We start from the raw sequence: 20240 nt of genomic DNA, 5'->3' as shown, positions 1-20240 counted from the left end.
GCTTTGCTTTTATTTTTCAAGATTGCTTTCAGGGTCTTTTGTGGTTCCATACAAGTTTTAGGATTGTTGATTCTAGCTCTGTGAAAAATGCTGGTGGTATTTGGTTAGGGATTGCATTAAATGTATAGATTGCTTTGGGTAGTATAGACATTTTAACGATATTTGTTATTTCAATCCGTGAGCCTAGAATGTCTTTCCATTTGTGATCATCTTCAGATTCTTTTATCAGTGTTTTATAGTTTTCAGAGTATAGATCTTTCACTTCTTTGGTTAGTTTTGTTCCTAGGTATCTTATTGTTTTTGGTGCAATTATAAATGGGATCATTTTCTTAATTTCTCTTTCTGCTGCTTCATTATTGGTGTATAGAAATGCAACAGCTTTCTGTACATTGATTTTGTATCCTGGGACTTCACTGAATTTGTTTATCAGTTCTAGCCATTTTTTGGTGGAGTCTTTCCGGGTTTTTGTGTGGAGCATTATGTCATCTGCAAATGGTAAAATTTTGTTCCGTCTTTGCCGATTTGGATGCCTTTTCTTTCTTTTTGTTATCTGATTGCTGAAGCTAGGACTTCCAGTACCATGTTGAATAGAAGCAGTAACAGCAGACATCCTTGTCTTGTTCTTGACCTTAGGGGAAAAACTCTCAGTTGTTTCCCATTAAGGATGATATTGTGGGTTTTTCATAACTGGCCTTTATTATGTTGAAGTATGTTCCTTCTAAACCTACTTTGTTGAGGGTTTTTATCATGAATGGATGTTGTACTTTGTCAAATGCTTTTTCTTTGTCTACTGAAATCATCATATGGTTCTTACCCTTTCTCATATTGATGTGATGTATCACATTGGTTTGTGAATGTTGAACCACTCTTGCAACCTACGAATAAATCCCACTCGATCATGGTGAATGATTTTTTTAAAGTATTGTTGGATTTGGTTGGTAGTATTTTTGTGAAGGATTTTTGCATCTGTGTTCATTGAAGATTTTGGCCTTTAGTTCTCTTTTTTTTTTTTGTGGTGTCTTTGTGAGGTTTTGGTATCAGGTTAATGAATGAATTTGGAAGTTTTTCTTCCTTTTCTATTTTTTGGAATAATTTGAGAAGAATGGGTATTAATTCTTTAAACGTTTGCTAGAATTTGCCTCTGAAGCTATCTGGTCCTGGACTTTTGTTTGTTGGGAGTTTTTAAATTATTGATTTAATGTCTTTGCTGGTAATTGGTTTGTTCAGATCTTCTTGATTAATCTTTATACATATGATTCTTATCCTAGGTCTTATATAATAAAAGGTTCTTAAAAAACTGTGCTAGAACACTTACTCTGAGATCTGTTTAAAAAATGTAGAATACAGTATTGTTAACTGTAGGCATGAGACAGTGTTATAAAGAACTTAATATAAGAAGAAACTTTTACAAAATGTCTAGTTTGCCTGAATCTGCACTGACTTAGTCATGGAGCATTTAAGCAAAATCTAGAGTAGATTAGATATAGATAAGTTAAAAGTGGCTGGGGTTATTTTCCTTGGAGCAGAAAAGGTACAGGGATAAAGTCAGGCCATGAATGGAGGTGAGAGCCCAGCATAGGCTGGAGGTTGGAGTGCAGCAGTGAGTCAGGGCACATAAGCTGGTGGGCACAGAAAACAATGCAGAGACAGCATGCTTCTTGAAACAGAGTGAATCTAGAATCAGTGTCTTAAACTGACTATGAGAGTCTTGAGGGCAGGGCTTGACTGTACAAAGACGGTAGCTATGCAGCTGGCCAGTCAACAGAGTCCAGGGGCCTCTTTTCCAGTCTGTGGCAAATTCTCCCCAATCCTTGGCAGACTCTGGTAAGACACAGCTTGACCCATTCTGGGTTCATAAAGACTTTTCATTAGGCAGATGCTAAGTTGTTTGAGTCTATAGGGGAATCTAACAGTTTAAGAGGATCCAGTACAGTTTGGACCCTTACCTTTATCCATGGGAAGAACTTCTCACTGGACAAGCTCTTCTTTATTGGGCATGTGCTATTAAAACTCCTGATGTTCAATCATGTGGTCATGGGCTTTGAGCAATCTGCAGTGTGGTAGAAAATACAGGTAAGTACAAAAACACCTGTAAGGTAGTGTGTAATAGCAGTGTTAATGCTACTTCCTCATGCATGATATAGATGAAAGGATGCTAGAATTGAAATTATAGAGTATTTAAATGGAATAGACCATTTAAAAAATCTTAAGGGCTTTTTAAAAAAATTTGTTTATTTTTGAGAGAGAGAAAGAGAGAGACAGAGACAGAGCATGAGTAGGGGAGGGGCAGAAAGAGGGAGACACAGAATCCATAAAAGGCTCCAGCCTCTGAGCTGTCAGTGCAGAACCTGACACAGGGCTTGAACCCACGAACCATGAGATCATGACCTGCGCCGAAGTTGGACACTTAACCAGCTAAGCCACCCAGGTGCCCCAAGAATCTGACAGATTTTAATTCCTGTGCCTCATACGTGATAAGTGTACAAAACCCGCATCACATTGAAGGCAGTATTTGGGAAGGAAGTAGCTTGTTCTCCCTGATCTTGCAGCCTGTTAATGGGGGAAAGAAGTTTCTGATGTTTCATATGTAAAAGAGCTCCCAGTGGCTGTAACCTTGCACAGTCTTCCCTGGGTCTTCAAATGCCTTCACTTCTTCAGTTTTGGAGGCTTTGTGCCCTTTAATTTGTGCCCTGCCTCTTTTAGCTCTGGGAATTTTCTGACTAGAGTCTGGTGGTTCATTTTAGAGTATTTTAGAGTCCCCTTCATTGCCATCTTGGCCAGTGGAATAGATTTCTTTCCCATTCAGTGTGGTTTTATGCTCCCACTTTTTAGATGGCATTGCTAGCACATATGTCCCGCTTCTTGATGACTGTGTATATATACACACTTAAGACATACACACACACACATCAGCTTTTCTTTCTTGACTGCTATCAGACACATCCAAGAATGCTACTATTTTATACCCAGCTCTTTTAACACGTATGTTTGTAGTCTGGTTTCCAAAGTCTGAAGAACCTGTTTGACCACTCCTGATTGGGAAGGAGACAGAGTGATTATTTGGTTCTTTCCTTGTAGGACATGTGGCTTTCAGATTTAAACCACCATTTGCCTTTGCCCAAACTATATATTCAGACTTATGTGTTTCTTCTGGCACAGAATTGCCATTTACAGCCACTCTCCATTGTAGTGACATTCTTTCCAAGATCTTTGTATAATATGGAAAGATCCAAACAATAATGTTTTCTGCTAGTACTTCTTTAAAGCTTAGTTATTTCCTTCTGAATATCCCACAGATAATCCTGCTCAGCTGCACCAACCTGCCCTGCAGTATTTCCCACACACTGGAGAAGGCGCTCTTGAGGTTGGACAGCACGTGGCTGCTGGTTATCTTCTCAAGGGCTTCCACATACACTTTGCCCACAACCTTCTCCTTGTGAGCACCTCTCTGACAAACCCGCCACATCTCCTCACCTATGTGCTGAGGCCAGTGTGAATGGGGGCCAGTATCTGGCCCAGATCCATGGTACCCCATCGGGCATAGGGCACAGAGGTCAAAGCGGCCAGACAGGGAGCCAGAGGAGAGGTGGTGGTTGGTAGAGCACCCCAAGCCCCAGCTTTAGAAGCAGGTCGTTCCCACTGGGGACAGGCAGAGGCCTGTGTGGGCCAGAGCATGTGTCTCAGACCTCACATCTTGCCCAGTGTCCACATCCTGTGTTCTTCTCATTCTGGAAAGGCTCAATTTAGGCCAAGAGACCATTGTAGCTTGGGGCTCTCCTGGGGTTTATTTTGTTTTGTTTTGCTTTTTTGTTAATAGCTTTGTTGTGATCTAGTTCACATACCGTACAATTCACCCACTTAAAGTATACAATTCAGTGGCTTTTAGTATATGCACAGATATGTGCAACTATTGTCACTGGCAATTTTATAATATTTTCATCACCCCAAAAAGAAACCCTACCCTGGGCGCCTGGGTGGCTCAGTCGGTTAAGCATCTGACTTCAGCTCAGGTCATGATCTTGCATGCAGTCTGTGAGTTCAAGGCCCGTGTCAGGCTCTGTGCTGACAGTTAAGAGCCTGCAGCCTGCTTCCAGTTCTGTCTGTCTGTCTGTCTGTCTCTCTCTCTCTCTGTCCCTCCCTGCTTGCTCTCTGTCTCTCTCTCAAAAATAATATACATTAAAAAAAAAAAAAAAAGAAACCCTACCTTTTAGCCACTGCCTCCCCCATAATCCCATCCCCTACCTCTCCAGTGCTGGGGCCAGTAATCAACTTTCTATTTCTGTTACCTTATTCTGAACTTTCTTATGAATGGAATATAATATGTGGCCTTTCATGACTGGCTTATTTCACTTAGGATGGTGTTTCAGGATTCATCCATGTTGTAGCATATATCAGTATTTCATTCCTTTGTAAGGCAACATAACGTTCCATTGTGTGGATTTACCACATTTTGTTTATTCTGTTGATGCATATTTGGGTTGTTTTTATCTTTTGGCTTTTGTGAATAATGCCACTACAAACATTTGGGTATGGGTTTCTGTGTGGGCATCTCTTCTAATTTCTCTAGGGTATGTACCAAAGAGTGGAATTGCTGGGTCATATGATAACTTTAAGTTTAATAATTTCAGGAAATGCCAAGCTGTTTTCCAAAGTGGCTGCACCATTTTGTGTTCTTGCCAGCAGTATGTCACAGTTGCAGTTTCTCCACATCTTCACCAACCCTTGTTGATCTGACTTTTTGATTTTAGTCATCCTAGTGGATGCGAACTCATGAAGTTTTGGAAAGATTTGGGGAGGATTTTCCCTTACAAATAGTTTTTTTTTAAAAACCATAATGTGTGTGTGTGTGTGTGTGTGTGTGTGTGTGTGTGTGCGTGTGTGTATACACATATATATACATATATAACTTAAATGCATAAGTATATATATAAAATGCTTTTAAGTGTAGTGTCTGTTAAAGCATCAATGCTAAGAGGTCCTGTTGCCCATTACAATAATAAAGGAGTTTTCAATATTTGTTAATCTAAAATTCTCATTGCTCAAAACCAACGTGGGAAACTTTTTGTAACGTGTGAGGTAAGGAGAAGAGAAGGGAGGGGTGGAGAAGTGGGAACAGACGGTGTGTTTTCAGGAATGGTGCATCTTTCCCAGGAGATTGCTCTACTGCTTACCTCTGTGTCTGATGGGTCCCTCTGTCTTTCAGGAGGACTGGCATTGGCTCAAGTGATCTTTTTCTATCTGAAGTACTTGGTTCTCTTTGGTGTCCCAGCTCTGCTCATGCGCCTGGATGGACTCACACCACCACCCCTCCCTCGCTGCGTGAGCACCATGTTCAGTTTCACGGGGATGTGGAGGTCAGTAGTTTGGTTTATTAAAGCCCTTTGGGGATGTCCAGTGGGAGGAGCCATGGCTTGGCGAGCTTCAAAGGGTTTGGGCCACTGTCCACTCTCTGTCCCTCAACTCAGACCACAGTTGGCATTTGGGTTTCTTCATCTGTCTAATAGGATGGCAATCCGTGCTTTCTGAACCACTCAAAAATACTGTCAGGCTATGAAGATAGGTGAAATAATAAAGTTTCTCTCCAAGTTTATGTACAGATGCACAAAGGGTTGTGTTTCAATGGTTTCTTAGTAGCTTGGGATATGCTACAAGATACTGACCATTTTATTGCTCTCTGTTTTCCTTGAAAATGACCTCTGTATATGTGGGAGTGTCAATTAAAAAAAAAAAAAAACAGACGTAGGAAAATAGCATAGGTCCCTGTTGGCATTTACTAGCTCTCAGATATGGGACAATTTACTAAATTTCTCTAAGTTTTAGTTCTCTCTTAAATGGTAATAATAATAGTGAGGGTAATAATGCCCACATTCAAGAGTTGTTTTGAATATTAAATAAGCTAATGCTATTAAGGCATTTGGCACACAGTAGATGTTTACAAATGTTAGCTTTTACCCTTTTATTATTCCTGTACTTGGTGCCCATGGATAGACAGATGTGTTTTGCGAGTTTTCTTACTCTTCTTGATTTTGCCCCATGAGCTTATGGTTGGCCGGAGCTTTTGTTCCAAAAGATCCCTCAGCCCCCCTGCTGTTTGTTATTGTTGTTCTCCAGATGGGCTTGCTTGCAGCTGTGTGTTTGTTAGCACTTCTAGTATGTAACATGTGACAGGGCTTGGTTTTGCAATTGCAAACCTAATGTACGAAGCTCAGACTGGGGACTTGGGCAATCATGGGAATTAGCACTTTTTAGGCACCTCCATTTCCCTCACCCTAGGCTTGGCCCTGCCCACAGTTGCCATTCTGGCTCATTCACAGGGCACCTTCAGTCTTTCATCTCTGTAGGCAGAAGAGCCAGGGCCCGGGTAGAGGAAGAGCTCAGTGAATATTACCATATCTGATGTTGCTTTTAAAAAGGGGGTAGATAGCCTGCAACATCCTGGTTTTCCATTATAACTGATTATAGATGCTGAGTTTTTTTTAAGCCTCTGTAAATGCATGTTGTTATTGGTTCAGTTTGCTTATTGGGATTAGAAATTTCATGTGGTTATTGCAAGTAATGTTAAGTAATTGCTTTGATTTGCTCTTAATTAGTTCATCAAATATCATAGGTTGCCCAGTTTTAATGACAGGGTTGGAAAATGGTAGAAAAGGGGTTCTCTCTAGCCAGGGGGCCATGGAGTAGTTCTTGGTTAAAAGGTGAGCCTGGTTGGGAGGCTCTGTTAACTTTTGACCTTCGTGAAAGTAATGTACTGAATAAGGGGGTTGGGACCCAGCATGATTTGGGGTCACATCATCAGTGACTGGTGTGCATCTAGCATGGTTGCTCTCCCTCTTTGTGAATGCTGCCCTAATGCATTTCTTAGGAAGCATATTCTTCTAAAGAGCTTCTCCAGTCTTGATTGGCATGTTAAAAAACTCTGAATGGGGCGCCTGGGTGGCTGTCGGTTGAGCGTCCAACTTCGGCTCAGGTCATGATCTCACGGTTCGTGAGTTCAAGTCCCGCATCGGGCTCTGTGCTGACAGCTCAGAGCCTGGAGCCTGCTTTGAATTCTGTGTCTCCCTCTCTCTCTCTGCTCCTACCCCACTTACACTCTGTCTCTCTCTCAAAAATAAATAAGCATTAAAAAAAATTAAAAAAACAAAACTCTGACTCCTGGGCATGCTGGCTCTAGGCTCCTTGTCCATAAATCTCTGCCCCACTGATTGTCACAAGAAGCAGTTTAGACTGTTGACTCTATTTCACATTCAGAGTAGGTGTCTTCTTGTCCTTTATTATTTCAGTTAATTATTTTTCGGTCCCAAACCCTCTGTTGTAAATATACAACAAAGGCAGAGAGAGCTTATCTGCCAAGACCTTTGTCATGTTTGATTAGAACTAAACTCAAATCGTGTAGACTCCATGTTGTTGAAACACTCTCTCTTCCCTCCCAGTTCCAGTTTTAAGACAAACAGGTGACAGAGTAATACAAGTTACTGTGAGTGGAGGCTCTGGGTGAGCCCCCGGAGTGATGTGGTCCTAGGAGGAAGTGTTTACAAGAGCATGTGATGAAATAACAAACATGGTCTTTCCTGGGAGTGACCTAGACTTTTATCCTGGTTTTTTTCTAGGCAAACATGGGTGTGTAGATTTTCCCTTTCACAATTTTTAGTTTGCTGAAGGGTTTTCCAGTTTGCCAGTTATACTTAGAAACACCTCGGCCTTCATTGTTTCCATACAATAACTGTTCCACATTAAGAAAGGAAGGGAGGTCAACTCTGTACTATAACTCACAGTTTAAGGCTCAGAAGAAGTAGTTTCGAATTGAAAAAAGAATGAAAGAGCTTCCCTTTTTGCAGATGTGCCTCTGCCCTTCAAAGGAAGTTTGTCATGTTTGTGTTCAGGCTCTAGTAGCCTAACCCTACAGTGGGCCTGGTCTCCAGTCTCTAACCTTTCTCTGTAAAATGCACGTCGAGGGAAAATAAAGTTGTGAATTTGTAGTTTCTATTTACATCGAATTTTACATTAATATTTCTGGGCCATCTATTGAGGCCTTGCTGCAGACAGGGAATTTCTTCCCCTTCCTGGATATAGGTCTGAGAAGAATTGAGTTATGAACAGATGTGAAAGCTGGTGATGCAGGTTATTCTGGGCAGTGGCAGCCACTCATATGGTGACACACGGGGCGGAGTGGATAGGAAGTGGAGGGAAGAGGTTTAAAAACAGGCTGTGCAGAATGTCCAGTGGTTACCTGACCTTCTAGAAAATCCACACTGAATGTGAAGTTTAGAGCTGATGATGAGAGATGAATTTTTAGCCTCCCATTTTAAAGGCAGCTTACACACCTGAAAATCATGCTGACTGATTGCACCATATTTCAGTTCACTTAGCAGTGAAAGAAGACTTGAATCCAGCAGCCTACTGTATCAGAGGAATCTGAGCACTACGTCATAGAACAGATGAAATTGGCCATCAACAGAGAGATAACATTCCTTGACATCCTAGTTAGTTTAAATTGGTCATGAAAAATTGCTATTCACTTAGATGGCCCATACCTGAATGTTAGGACTCAGTGTTTTTGTTTTTCCTTCTAGTAACCTTCTTTCAAATAATTCCTGCTCAGATATTTGCAGATGTAACAAAACCCTAAGGAATATGTGTATTCTCACTTGTGACTTTTCTGTGGCCGTCTAGACCTGAGAAATGGAGAATTTTCTGCTTAATTTTTAGGTTTCATGTTTTAATTTAGATAGGCTGAGATCTGTAATGAGCATCTTTTGCCGGGAGTCATTAAAGATGACATTGCATGTCTGAGGTTTCAAATTAGAAGTCTGATCATGTCCCCCTGATTTGATTTTTAGCTATGGAAGCAAAGTGTGCAAAGTGATAGAATTTCCCATGGCGGCTGGTGAGTTATGGGTCAATTTCAATTATCTCAGGCATCTCGCACAGCTTGCCCTCTGCCTTTCTTGAATTATGATGCTCTCAGGTCTTCATAGGCAAACTCATGTATCACAGCTTATCCCATAGAAATTTGGGCACTGCTAGACGTTAGTATGTGGGGAGATCTTTGGGCTGGGGCTGGGGAGGAGCCTGAGCCCCTTCTTTTAGTGAGGAATTGATTGCATCAGCTTTTAGGTCAACAGAAGAGTTTAGGTCCCTCGATGGAGAGTTGGTTAAGACCTGTGGTAGATGATGAAAACTAGCTATACAAATTGCTGGCTTTACGGTAGTCCTGCCTTTGAATCATAGCTGGCTTCAAGTTGCAGGGCCAGATGGAAGCATGGAGTTGGTGAAATACATATACCATGTGTGTCAGCACTGCTGGACAGGCAGCAGGGGCAGCGCGAACACAAAGGGGGAAGGATGGAACAGGTGCTGTTAATAAGAGGTCACTTCGTTTTGGAGGCAGCCTGCTAACCAAGGGCTTGCTGCTTACTAGCTCTGTGACTTGGGCAAATAATGAAAATGCCCCGGGCTAGCTTTTCGTTTCTAAAATGGACATAATAATAGTACTTGCCGCATAGGGGGGGATGTGACAGTTGGTTGAGCCTAGTGCTTAGTAGTTCCTTGGAAAGTGGTAGCTTCTTCGTGTTTTTTGTTTTTTGTGTTTTTGTGCTTGAAAATCTAGCAAAGCCAGAGGTGACAGAGAAATCTGCCTGTGGGTAAGCCACTGCCTGTGGGTTGGGGAAGCAGTGGGCAATGACGGGACTGGCTGAGGAAAGGCTCCAGTCCAGCTCTGAGCCTGAGATGTCAGCTAATATGGTGCCTGACACATAGTAGTCACTCAACAAACAGGTATTTCCTGAGTGAAAGATGCATGATCTCCCCTGCCCCCACACCCTTGAAGAAGAGATCAAAGAAAAATTGGCTTACATGTGAAGTGGGGGTCTAACAACTTATTTCCAGTAGTTAACCTACCATTCAAACTGCATTTCTGGCCGTAGAAAATGCCATCTTTGGCCATATTATCCATTTCCTCTGTTACACCGAGGCTCTTTCTGGGCCCATCTTCTGACAGCATGCATTCTAGGTTCTTTAACTTTTCTTTAAAATGTGAATGTTTCAATCTTTTCTCTATTGAATGACTTTCCATTAGAATCCAAGAGGGAATTTATATTTCTTTAATGGGTCTGGCAAAAAATGGGGGTGAGTAAAGGAAACATTTCTTCTATTTTTCTTCATTAGAGCCTAAAAACCAACCAACCGCTGCCACCACCACCAAACAAAACAAAACAAAAATTTAAAGGACCTTCATTGTTTTAGGGACAGGAGAATAAGGTAGAGGCTGTCCACTGTTCTTAAAAAATTTTTTTAACGTTTATTTTTGAGAGAGAGAGAGAGAGAGAGAGACCATGAACAGGGGAGGGGCAGAGAGAGAGGGAGACACAGAATCCAAAGCAGGCTCCAGGCTCTGAGCTGTCAGCACAGAGCCCAAAGTGGGGTTCGAACCCATGAACTGCAAGATCACGACCTGAGCCGAAGTCGGACGCTTAGCCGTCTAAACCACCTAGGTGCCCCCCAGCTGTCCTCTGTTCTCAATGGGCAGGGAAGGAGTGAAACCCTGATCATGGACAATCAGTGGTGCTTGTGTAAAAGGAAGCAATAAGGCTAACCTTTGGAGCCTCCTGAAGAAACTAACAGGGCTACGTAGGTGTCATCTGGAATGGGAAAATTATGTCCAAGGGGATTTTGAATAACTGAACCCACAGATTTTCTTTCTTTCTTTTTTTTAAATAAGTGTATTCTTTTTTTTAAAAAAAAATATTTATTTTTGAGAGAGAGAGAGAGAGAGCAAGCAGGGGAGGGTCAGAGAGAGAGTGGGACAGAGGATCCCAAATAGGCTCTGCACTGACAGAAGAGAGCCTGATGCGGAGCTCGAACTCATGAACCGTGAGATTATGACCTGAGCCAAAGTCAGATGCTTAAGCGACTGAGGTTCATTTGTCTGATGTGAATATAGTGATTCCAGCTTTTTCTTTAAAAAAAATTTTTTTTAATATTTATTTTTGAGAGAGAGAGAGAGAGAGAAAGTGTGTGAGCAAGTGGGGGAGGGGCAGAGAGTGAGGGAGACAGAGAATCTGAAGCAAGCTTCAGGCTCTGAGCTGTCTGACATGGGGCTCGAACTCACAAACTGCAAGATCAGGACCTGAGCTGAAGTCGGAGGCTTAACTGACTGAGCCAGCTAGGTGCCCTGACTCTGACTTTCTTTTGGTATGTTTTTATCTTTTTATTTTTAATATTATAATTCAAATGAGGTTTTTGTAGACAGCATAGAGCTAGATTTTGCTTTTTTATCCAAATTGACAATCTCTGACATTGGGTGTTTAGACCATTTAGAGTTAATGTAATTATTGGTATTGGTTGCATTTAAAGCTACCATCTTGATAGTTATGTTTTTTTAAAAAAATTTTTAAACATTTATTCATTTTTTGAGAGACAGAGATAGAGTGTGAGTGGGGGAGGGATAGAGAGAGAGGGAGACACAGAATCTGAAGCAGGCTCCAGGCTCAGAGCCTGTCGGTATAGAGCCCGATGCACGGCTTGAACTCAGGGACTATGAGATCATGAGCTGAAGTCGGACACTTAACCAACTGAGCCACCCAGGCGCCTCGAGAGTTGTGCTTTTTAATCTCATTTTTTTAAACGCCTTCATACTTATCTATCTATCCATGCATCCATCTATTGTGGTAACATATACATAATGTTTACCATTTTAACCATTTTTAAGCATACAGTTTAGTGGCATTCAGTACATTTACATTATTCTGCAATCACCACCACCATCCATCTCTAGAACTTTATCACTTTTCCCAACAGAAAATCCATACCCATTAAGTAATAACTCCTCATTCCCTCTTCTCCCCAGCCCATTTCTGGTACTATTAATTTCTTTGTGTGGATCTAAATATTCCATTTGGCATTATGCTCCCTCCTACCTGAAGAACTTCCTTAGTCTTCTGGTCTCCTGGCTGAACTTTTACTTCTTTTTTTTCTGAAAATGTCTTTATTTTGCATCTTTACTGGATATAGAATTATATGTTGACTGTTTTTTTCCCCCCAGTATCTTAAAGATGTCTCTCCATTATCTCTGGCTTGCATAGTTTCTGACAAGAAGCCTGATGTAACTCCTCTCTATGTTATGCTTTTTCTTTCCTTTGGCTGCTTTCAAGATTTTCTCTTTATCTTCAGTGTCAGAAGTTTGACTGTGATGTGCTTAGGTGTATTTTTCTTTGTATTTACTTTGTTTGGAGTTCTCTGAGGGTCTCAGATCTATGGTTTATTATCTCATTAATTTTGGAAAATTTGTGGACATCATCTCTTCAAATAGTTCTTTCCTACCATTCTCTTTTCCTTCTGGGACTCCAGTGACACATGTGTCAGACTGTCTGATGTTATCCCACAGCTCTTTGATGCTAGGTTCTGGTTTTTGCCCCACCCCACCCTGCCCACCAAATCTCCCCCCCCCCCCCCCCGCCCTTTGTGTTTCAATTTGGATACTTTCTGTTGGCTTATCTTTAAGTTCATTGCTCCTTTTTTCTGTCATGTCTAGTCTTCTCTTTAGATCCCAACCTAAAGTAGTAAAGGAAAATGAGGATTGACATTGGAGTTGGTTCCCACAGAGGTCATGTCGTGGTGACCTTGACAACGGCAGTCTCAGTGAAGTGGTGGGGGCAAAACCCCCATTAAATTGGGTTCAGAGGAGAGTGGGTCTGATCTGATCCCAGGAATGTGGTCTAATGAGGGGAAGCTGGTCCACATGGTGTGGTTAGGGCTCAGACTTCCTCTCTTCCTGATGTGGCCTCACCTCAGTGCTTCTTGACTAGGAACACCCCTCTAAGTCTCAGCCATGCCCCAGCCAGGCTGTGCACTACTCTTTGCAATGGGCTCACTTGCCATTCATCACAGGTATCCCTAAACCACCTAAACCAGGTTTACTGGCCCATATCTTACTACCTTCAATACAGGAACTTCTGGGTCTCTTCTTGCCGTAAGACTGCTGAAGGAGGCTCAGCAGTGCCAGCAAGGCTCTTTCCTTCACTCTGCCTAATGTAGAGAGCATCCTGTAGAGGTGGTCTCTCAGCTCCAACCAGAAAGGAAAGCCAGAGCTTCTCTGCTTGGGTTTTTACCTCCACCTGTATAATAACCTTCCCTTTTAGGACATGTTTCTGAGGTCTTCTATCCTCTTCCATGTCTTCCCACAGTTCACTGTGTCACAAGAGGTAGGTTTTCTACTTTCTCCTCCTATCTTCTCTTCTGACATATTCTTCTCTAGGGCAGGTAGCTTTATGGCCCAACTCTTGTAGGTAGAGGGGGCTGTTCTTTCTCTAATACAGAGAAAAATACTCTAAGATCTGATTCACTTAGATATAGTTCTGAATTTGTGAGTGCTTGGACAAGGAACTAGGGATTGCTGGGAACGGAATACATTGTTTTAGTTTCTAAAAATTCCCTGTTTGAATTAACTTAGTCTTATAACAGTATAGTTGAGTAAGGATTTAGGTGTTACCATCACTGTCTGAGACCCAGAGTGGTAAGTCAGGTGTCCAAGATCATGTAGGTAGCACATTCTTGCTGTATTTAAATCTAAACCCTAATCGTTTTAGTAAGAAAGGTTTAGATGCATAAATGCATGTGCTTATAGAGGAGTATGTGAAAATTCATTCAATTAGCACCACGAGTGAGTAGGTTTCCTTTTCCTATTACACCAAGCAGAAAGGCAAAAACGTTTGGTGTCATCACTTTGTAAATCCTGAGATTTTAGTCTGCTATAGCTACAGGTTCAAAACCCAGCACCTTAATTTTGACCCACCTGACTGTAGTAGACATTCAAAGGCTTTTCTCTGGAAATGCTAACAAAAGGTTCTGATATGGTCCAACTGCTTACCTGCTGAACAAGATGGATACTCTGTCTTCTATTAAGTACTGTGAACTATAGTTAGCTTTCAGGGTAAAAGTTAAGACTAATTCTCTGCCTGTCTTGCTTGAAAATAGTGTTTTATCCTTAAGTATGACATGCAAACCTGGCTCCAACCTACTATTTCAAGTTCTTATCACTCACCTTATATTACAGCAGTACGGGACTAGTCTTTGTTCCTCGGTCTAGCCCACCCGGTTCACCCACAGACTCCCATGACCTTGGTGCTGGCCTCCTGGTGCTGTAGAGCTCACAGTGCTCCTCCTCCTTCTTCCAGACAAGACGCCGCTCGCTCTACAGTTCAGTGCCAGCTTCAGTGTTGCTTTTTCTGCTGAGCTGTGCTCCTCTCCCACCCAGCAGGGGATTGCACATTCCTCTGCTCTGTGGTACTTTGTGTGGAGTTCATGTATCATAACACATATTTATACTTGTTAATACAGTCATTGTGTCTAGCTTATGGGGAATGGAGACTAGCATTCCTTACTTACTTTTTATGATATTTTACTTTAATATAGGAAATGCCTGTATTTAGCAAGAGCCTTGCCTTAGATCCTTGCTATTCCAATTATGGTCTGAGGAACCGCAGCGTCAGACTCTCCTGGGAGCTTGTTAGAAATGCAGGATCCTGGGTCCCACCTCAAGACCTACCGAATCAGAATCCACTTTTTAACAAGATCTCCTGGGGACATTGTATATGCATTAAAATTTAGGAGGCACTGGACTGGGCTAGGTGAATCCTAAGGACTCCTCCTCCCTGATTTGCCATGACTCTAGGCTACCTGAATAATGGCCACGAGTGGCTGTAAGTATATCTGAGTATTCACATGGGTCACAGGGACTGGGTCCTAGGAGAACTTCAGTGGGAGCTTTTAGTGATGTCCCTAGGGGATGGGGCCACAGAGGGACAGAGGTAGGATGAGCTCAACCAGTCCAAGTATGGAGGGGCCTGGAGGGTGGCTTTTTGACAAAGAACAAGCAATCTGATAAGGTAGGCTTAGAGGCATACAAACCAGATGGAGAGGCCACTGGTCTGTAGTCACAAAAACCTAGGAAAAATGAATCTCCCACCCCACCACCGTTTGTTGTCCCCAGAAGACATTTGTTCTCCAACTTGTTTTCCTGCATGTGGACTTCTTCCCTTCTCTGCCCTCTTCCTTCTGTTCCCCTAGAGTTGCTCCTTGTGTGTGAGAAGCCCAAAGATGAGGGACTCTGCCGAGTTAGGAAGGAATGCCCAACCTCTCCTGGGAGCTGACCGTGACCTGCAGATAACCTTCTTGGATTACGGAGGGCTGCCCCATTGCAGGGAGGTAGTTCCCAGTGAGACTATTTACATGGGAGACTCAGCCCACCAGACTTCAGGAAAGCAGCGCCTGTGACCTTCCTGTTGAAGCATTTCAACATTTGTCATTACATTTGTGGGAAATGTTGCTAGCTGCAGTATATTGCTAGAAGATTTGCTAAGAAGTTAATTAAGATATACAATGCAGGTAGCCTATAAGTGCCAGTTGGGTTCTGATTAGTGAGTGAGCGAGCGAGTGGCACTAAGGCGAGGCTGCTTCCTGTGTTATTACGGCCCTGGTTCTTTAGCTGGGAGTGGGGAGCAGGGCTGTATCAGGGGACTGAGGTAAGTGGGCTCACAGAGGCTTGGTAGTGGCAGTAGCCCAAGTCCTCTTATGACACATTGCCATCATGATGTAAATTTGCATGTAATAATATTACTTGTCTAGTTGGCAGCGGACATAATTGGTGGCAGTAATTGTCATAGCAGTATATTTCACAGACTACTTTTTCTTGTTGCAGGAGGGGTTAGGTGCCCTTCTTGCAGTCTGTCATTTTACTGTAAAACCTGAGGGCTAAAATTTTAGGTTCCTCACGATTTCTCAAGTGAGTTTTTACAACAGAGTGAGATGCATGTATTTGAGACTGTGTATTTCCTTTAAATAGTTGTGTGGTCACACAGTCCCATGAGACTGGTCCATAGAGAAATCGGAGGGGCTGGTTTTGTATGTTCTGTTTTCTGTGTTTCATTTCCTATTTGAAAGCAATATTGCCTGGCAGAATTTTGCCTTTGACTCAATATCATTAGCAACTAAAATGTGGTCTCTGTGCTTTTCTTCCTCAAGGTCGTTGGTCACTCAAGTCCTGTCAGTAAAGCCAAGAAATTGCCAGCACCTCTCCTGAGTTTGAGTGGAGACCTTAACTTGAGTTACCTTTGGGGTTTGGCTGTGATCCTTGTCTCCAGGAATGGCAAAAGGGGAGGGTTAGGGCTGGCTCTTGGAATCTGGGAAAATCCTTAGTGTCCTGAGGATCTCCCAGCTGAAGAGTCAGAGGAGACGGGAGGGTGTGAGATGAAGTGAGGAGAGAAATTCTCTCCCATCTATCAAGGCACTTTCTAACGGAGCCTTGGCACGAGGGACGCAGCACTGTTCCAGCACGACGCCGAGTAGGTACAGGAGCTGTCCTCAAGAATCCACACATGTAGGAGTTTCTCATCTATGCAACTCAAACATGCTGTTGCAAAATCAGATGTTTTCTGGGTATTGGGAATGGTTGTCCAGAGCCCTTCCCTCCATAATGAGAGACCAGCATTTGTGAGAGGATTATCAGGGTGGGGGCGGTCTCTGTGCCAAGCCACCTGGCCCACCGGGGCTTAAAGCCATGACTGATGGCTCTGTGCTCTGACCGCTGAGCAGTTGGTAGAGGTGCCCAGCAGCAGGTGTGGCGAAAAAGTATATCTGCTTTTCCAGTGCAAGTTTTATCAGCATCTCATTGAGCAGAGTGTCTTAAAGTATGACCTTCCCCCAAACTACTCTGCATCTTCATGTTTGATTCTCAGATGGTTTAGGTTCTTTTTATTTTTCGTCTTCCACTTATGGACTATTTAAATAAATTATAAACACCACCTTGATAGATTACATATAAAAGTCCAAATTCTGTTTGTTCAGTGAGTATTTATTGAGCACCTACTATGTGCCAGCCACTAATTTATGGATGCAGAGCCGAATGAGGGAGTCTCTGTCTCAGGGATTTAATGCTCACAAGTAGTGTATTCCAGGACAGGCATGACCATCACTGAGCCTGTATAGCACTTCAGCATTCATACACATTTCTACATCTGTTGTCTCATTTGTTCAGTGCGTTAGTCAGAGAGGGTGTTAATTTTACTGTCTCCATTTTGTTGATGAGGAAAATAAAAGCCCAGAAAGGTTAAATGATTTGGTCAAAGAGATTCGTGGTAGAGCTGGGATAACACCATGTAATCTCTTAATAACATTGCTTAATATACCCAAAGTTTGCTTTATTTATTTATGTTTTTAAGCATTTTACAGGTAATTAGGTTTAAACTGTCATGTCTCTAAAGTTATAAATATTGTAGAGTCAATGGACACTACGAAAAATAAATTTAATTATACTAATTCCTTGAAAATAAAGAGAAATGAGAAATAAAGAGAAATGAGAAATAAGTTTTTTTTTTTAAATAGAAGTAGGTGACCATTGACATAAAGTTGTTGGAGAAAATAGAGCAACATTTTATAGCAATTTATTTAAAAACTAAGAGAATACAATAGTACAGAGAATAGAGTGTGAGCTTTGGAATCCAAGAGATCTGGGGTCACTTTCTTTCCTTTTTTAGATCTTTGACCATGGTCAAATTGCTTAATAAGCTTCAAGTCTCAATTTCTCTGTTAATGGGCTAATGATGCCTACCTGCTGGGGTGAGGTGAGAATTTGGTTTTTTCTTTATAGGTAAATAAGGTTCATGTTCTGGTTGTTACTGAATCATGCAGGTGTTAATTGTGTGTGTGTGTTTAGGACGAGCTGACTTAAAATGTAAGCTGTGCAGCATGTTAGAAGTTCATCTGGTGCACAGTGAGGTGCAGCCACCTGCCATGAGTGCTGACACCTAGTGAATGAGGACCTGGGAGAGACCTGGCCTGCGTATTACAGATCCCACGGACAGAACACAAGCTCAAGAGTCAAAATTGAGCACCAAGTCAAAAGTTGCCTAGGCAGACACTCTGACCGGCAGCTGTTGATTTGTGATACAGCTGCTTCTCACACAGGCAACTCTGTGGAGCTTACTGCAGGGGACCAACATCAGGAATTTTAGTTATCAAAGGTTAATGATGGCCCTAGCCGTTCTGCAGTAGCCATATCGAGAGAGATGAAATATGATGGTACTTGGCACCCCCATTCCTCTCCATTTGGACTGCATTGGAATCCCTGCCCCTCAGTAGCCTGTACCATTTCACATGTACTGTCTACCCTCAGAAACTTACTAACTGTCCATCTGGCTTCAGCTTCAGAGCTCGCAGGTACACCTTTTCTGTCTCATCCAGCCTCTACTTCCTTTAGTCCCAGCTGACCCTGAACTGTTGTTCTTGTTGACCCTGAACTACTTGTCTGTTATAGACACTCTCTAGGCCAGAATTCCCACCTCATTCCTTGTGTTCCTGGACACCCTCTTGTGTGACTTGTCTCTCAGGACTGTACTCGTCCACACCTCTGCTTTAGGAGAAGTTCTGGCTCTCCCACCATCTTTTCATTCATTGATCCACCAAGTATTTGCTGAGGGCCTGCTATATGTCAGAAAGTGTGCTTGGTGCTGGGGACAGAGTAGTGAACAAAACTAGCAAAAGCATGCACAGTCACAGAGTCTACTTTCCAATGGTGTGCTAGGACCTAATACATGAAAGAGCAAGACAGAGCCAGGTAGGGGGGGATCTGGAGTCTGGGGGCAAGGTTGCAGTCAGTGAAATTTGTTGTGAGCCCTGAATTAGCAAAGACTGAACTATTGCTCCTAAGGGAGAAATAGGGTTAGGTTCCTGTGAGCTTTTAATCACAACATTTGACAGCCAGTCAATACATAACCTTGTTTTAATGTGTGTTTCTGTTTAAAGACACTTGATATATATTGTTGATTCATTAACATTGAACTCCTGGCTAACAGCTCTATAACTTATGCCTGAGTGAATCTGATTTAACATACATCTTTTCTCCATAAAGCATATCATAGCCTTCTTGTGCTTAGGAACACTAGACACACTGCAGCCCTGTACTCGGAGGCCATTTCAAACGGTGAACTCACCAGCAAGAAGCACAGAAATGCAAAAACCATGGCCCTAGACAGATTGCAAAAATGACCACTGTTTACCATTTGAGCTGAAATAAGATGTCAGTGTCCTCTTGTTCTACCTCAGCTGAGCATGTGGCATGGGGTGACTCACACTACTTGCCACTCTGAGCTTGTCTGAGAACAACTGCAGAAATGCCTCAAGTATTTATTTTGGGGTTATAAATTTTAGTAAGTAGGCACATTTACAAATATGTAATCAGCAAGTTATGGGACCAACTGTAAATGGAGTGATGAGGGTAGGCCTCAGTGAGAAGGTGACATCTGATGAAGACTTGGAGGAGAGGATGTGAGTCATGTGGGTGCCTGGAGAAGGGTTCCGGGAAGAAGGCACAGCCAGTGCAAAGGCCCTGGGCCAGAAGTGTGCCTGAAGTGTGCAAGGAATAGTAAGGATGCCAGTGTGGCTGCAGTAGAGTGTGGAGTGATCAGAGGAGAGTGGTGGGAGGCGGGAGTGGGAGGGATGGCAGGTCAGGTAAGGCTTTGTAAGCCATTGCGCATTCTTTTTTTAAATGTTTGTTTATTTTGAGAAAGAGCATGTGTGCGTGTGAGTGGGGGAGGGTCAGAGAGAGAGGGAGTGAGCGAATCTTGAGCAGGTTCCATGCTCAGCTCAGAGCCTGACACGGGGCTTAATCTCATGAACTGTGAGATCATGACCTGAGTCAGAATCAAGAGTCAGATGCTCAACTGATTGAGCCACCCAGGCGTCCCAGGAAATATAGTTAGCCAACTGACCCAGTGGTGTAATTCAGTCTGAGTCAGAAGGCCTGAGAACTAGGAAGCTGATGGTGTAAGTCCCAGTCCAAAGGCCCAAGAATTGAGAGACCGTTGTCTGAGGGCAAGAGAAGATGGGTGTACCAGTTCAAGCAGAGCAGAGGTGCCCTTCCTCTGCCTTTTCGTTCTAATCAGGCCATCAGTGGACTGGATGGTGCCTACCTCACGTTGGTGAGGGCCATCTTCTTCACTCACTTTAGCAATTTAAATGCTGATCTCTTCCAGAAGCACCTTTACAGTCACACCCAGAAATAATGTTTTTCTAGCTTTCTGGGCATCTCCTAAAGCCAGTCAAATTGACACACAAAATTAACCACTATATTTAATATTCACAAATCAATCAACATGATACATCACATTAATAAAAGAAAGGATAAGAACCATATGATCCTTTCAGTAGATGCAGAAAAAGCATTGACAAAGTACAACATCCATTCATGA

At 42.6% G+C, this 20240-nt stretch overlaps 1 protein-coding gene across 9 annotated transcripts in view; it reads left to right on the top strand.

The window, feature by feature from the left end:
• Positions 1-20240, top strand: part of HHAT (hedgehog acyltransferase) — a 319102-nt gene that overhangs the window by 128316 nt on the left and 170546 nt on the right. For all 9 annotated transcript variants that reach the window (XR_006199132.1, XM_042926300.1, XM_042926301.1 and 6 more), the window contains one exon: positions 5204-5354. Coding sequence is in view for 8 of the 9 variants with exons in the window: in XM_042926300.1 (XP_042782234.1) it covers positions 5204-5354 (151 nt within the window). In the remaining variant the exon portion in view is untranslated. The remainder of the gene's footprint in view (positions 1-5203; positions 5355-20240) is intronic.

The sequence above is a fragment of the Panthera leo genome, chromosome F3, assembly GCF_018350215.1.
Source record: "Panthera leo isolate Ple1 chromosome F3, P.leo_Ple1_pat1.1, whole genome shotgun sequence".
Taxonomy (NCBI): domain Eukaryota; kingdom Metazoa; phylum Chordata; class Mammalia; order Carnivora; family Felidae; genus Panthera; species Panthera leo.
This window is presented reverse-complemented; position numbering and strand designations above follow the sequence as displayed.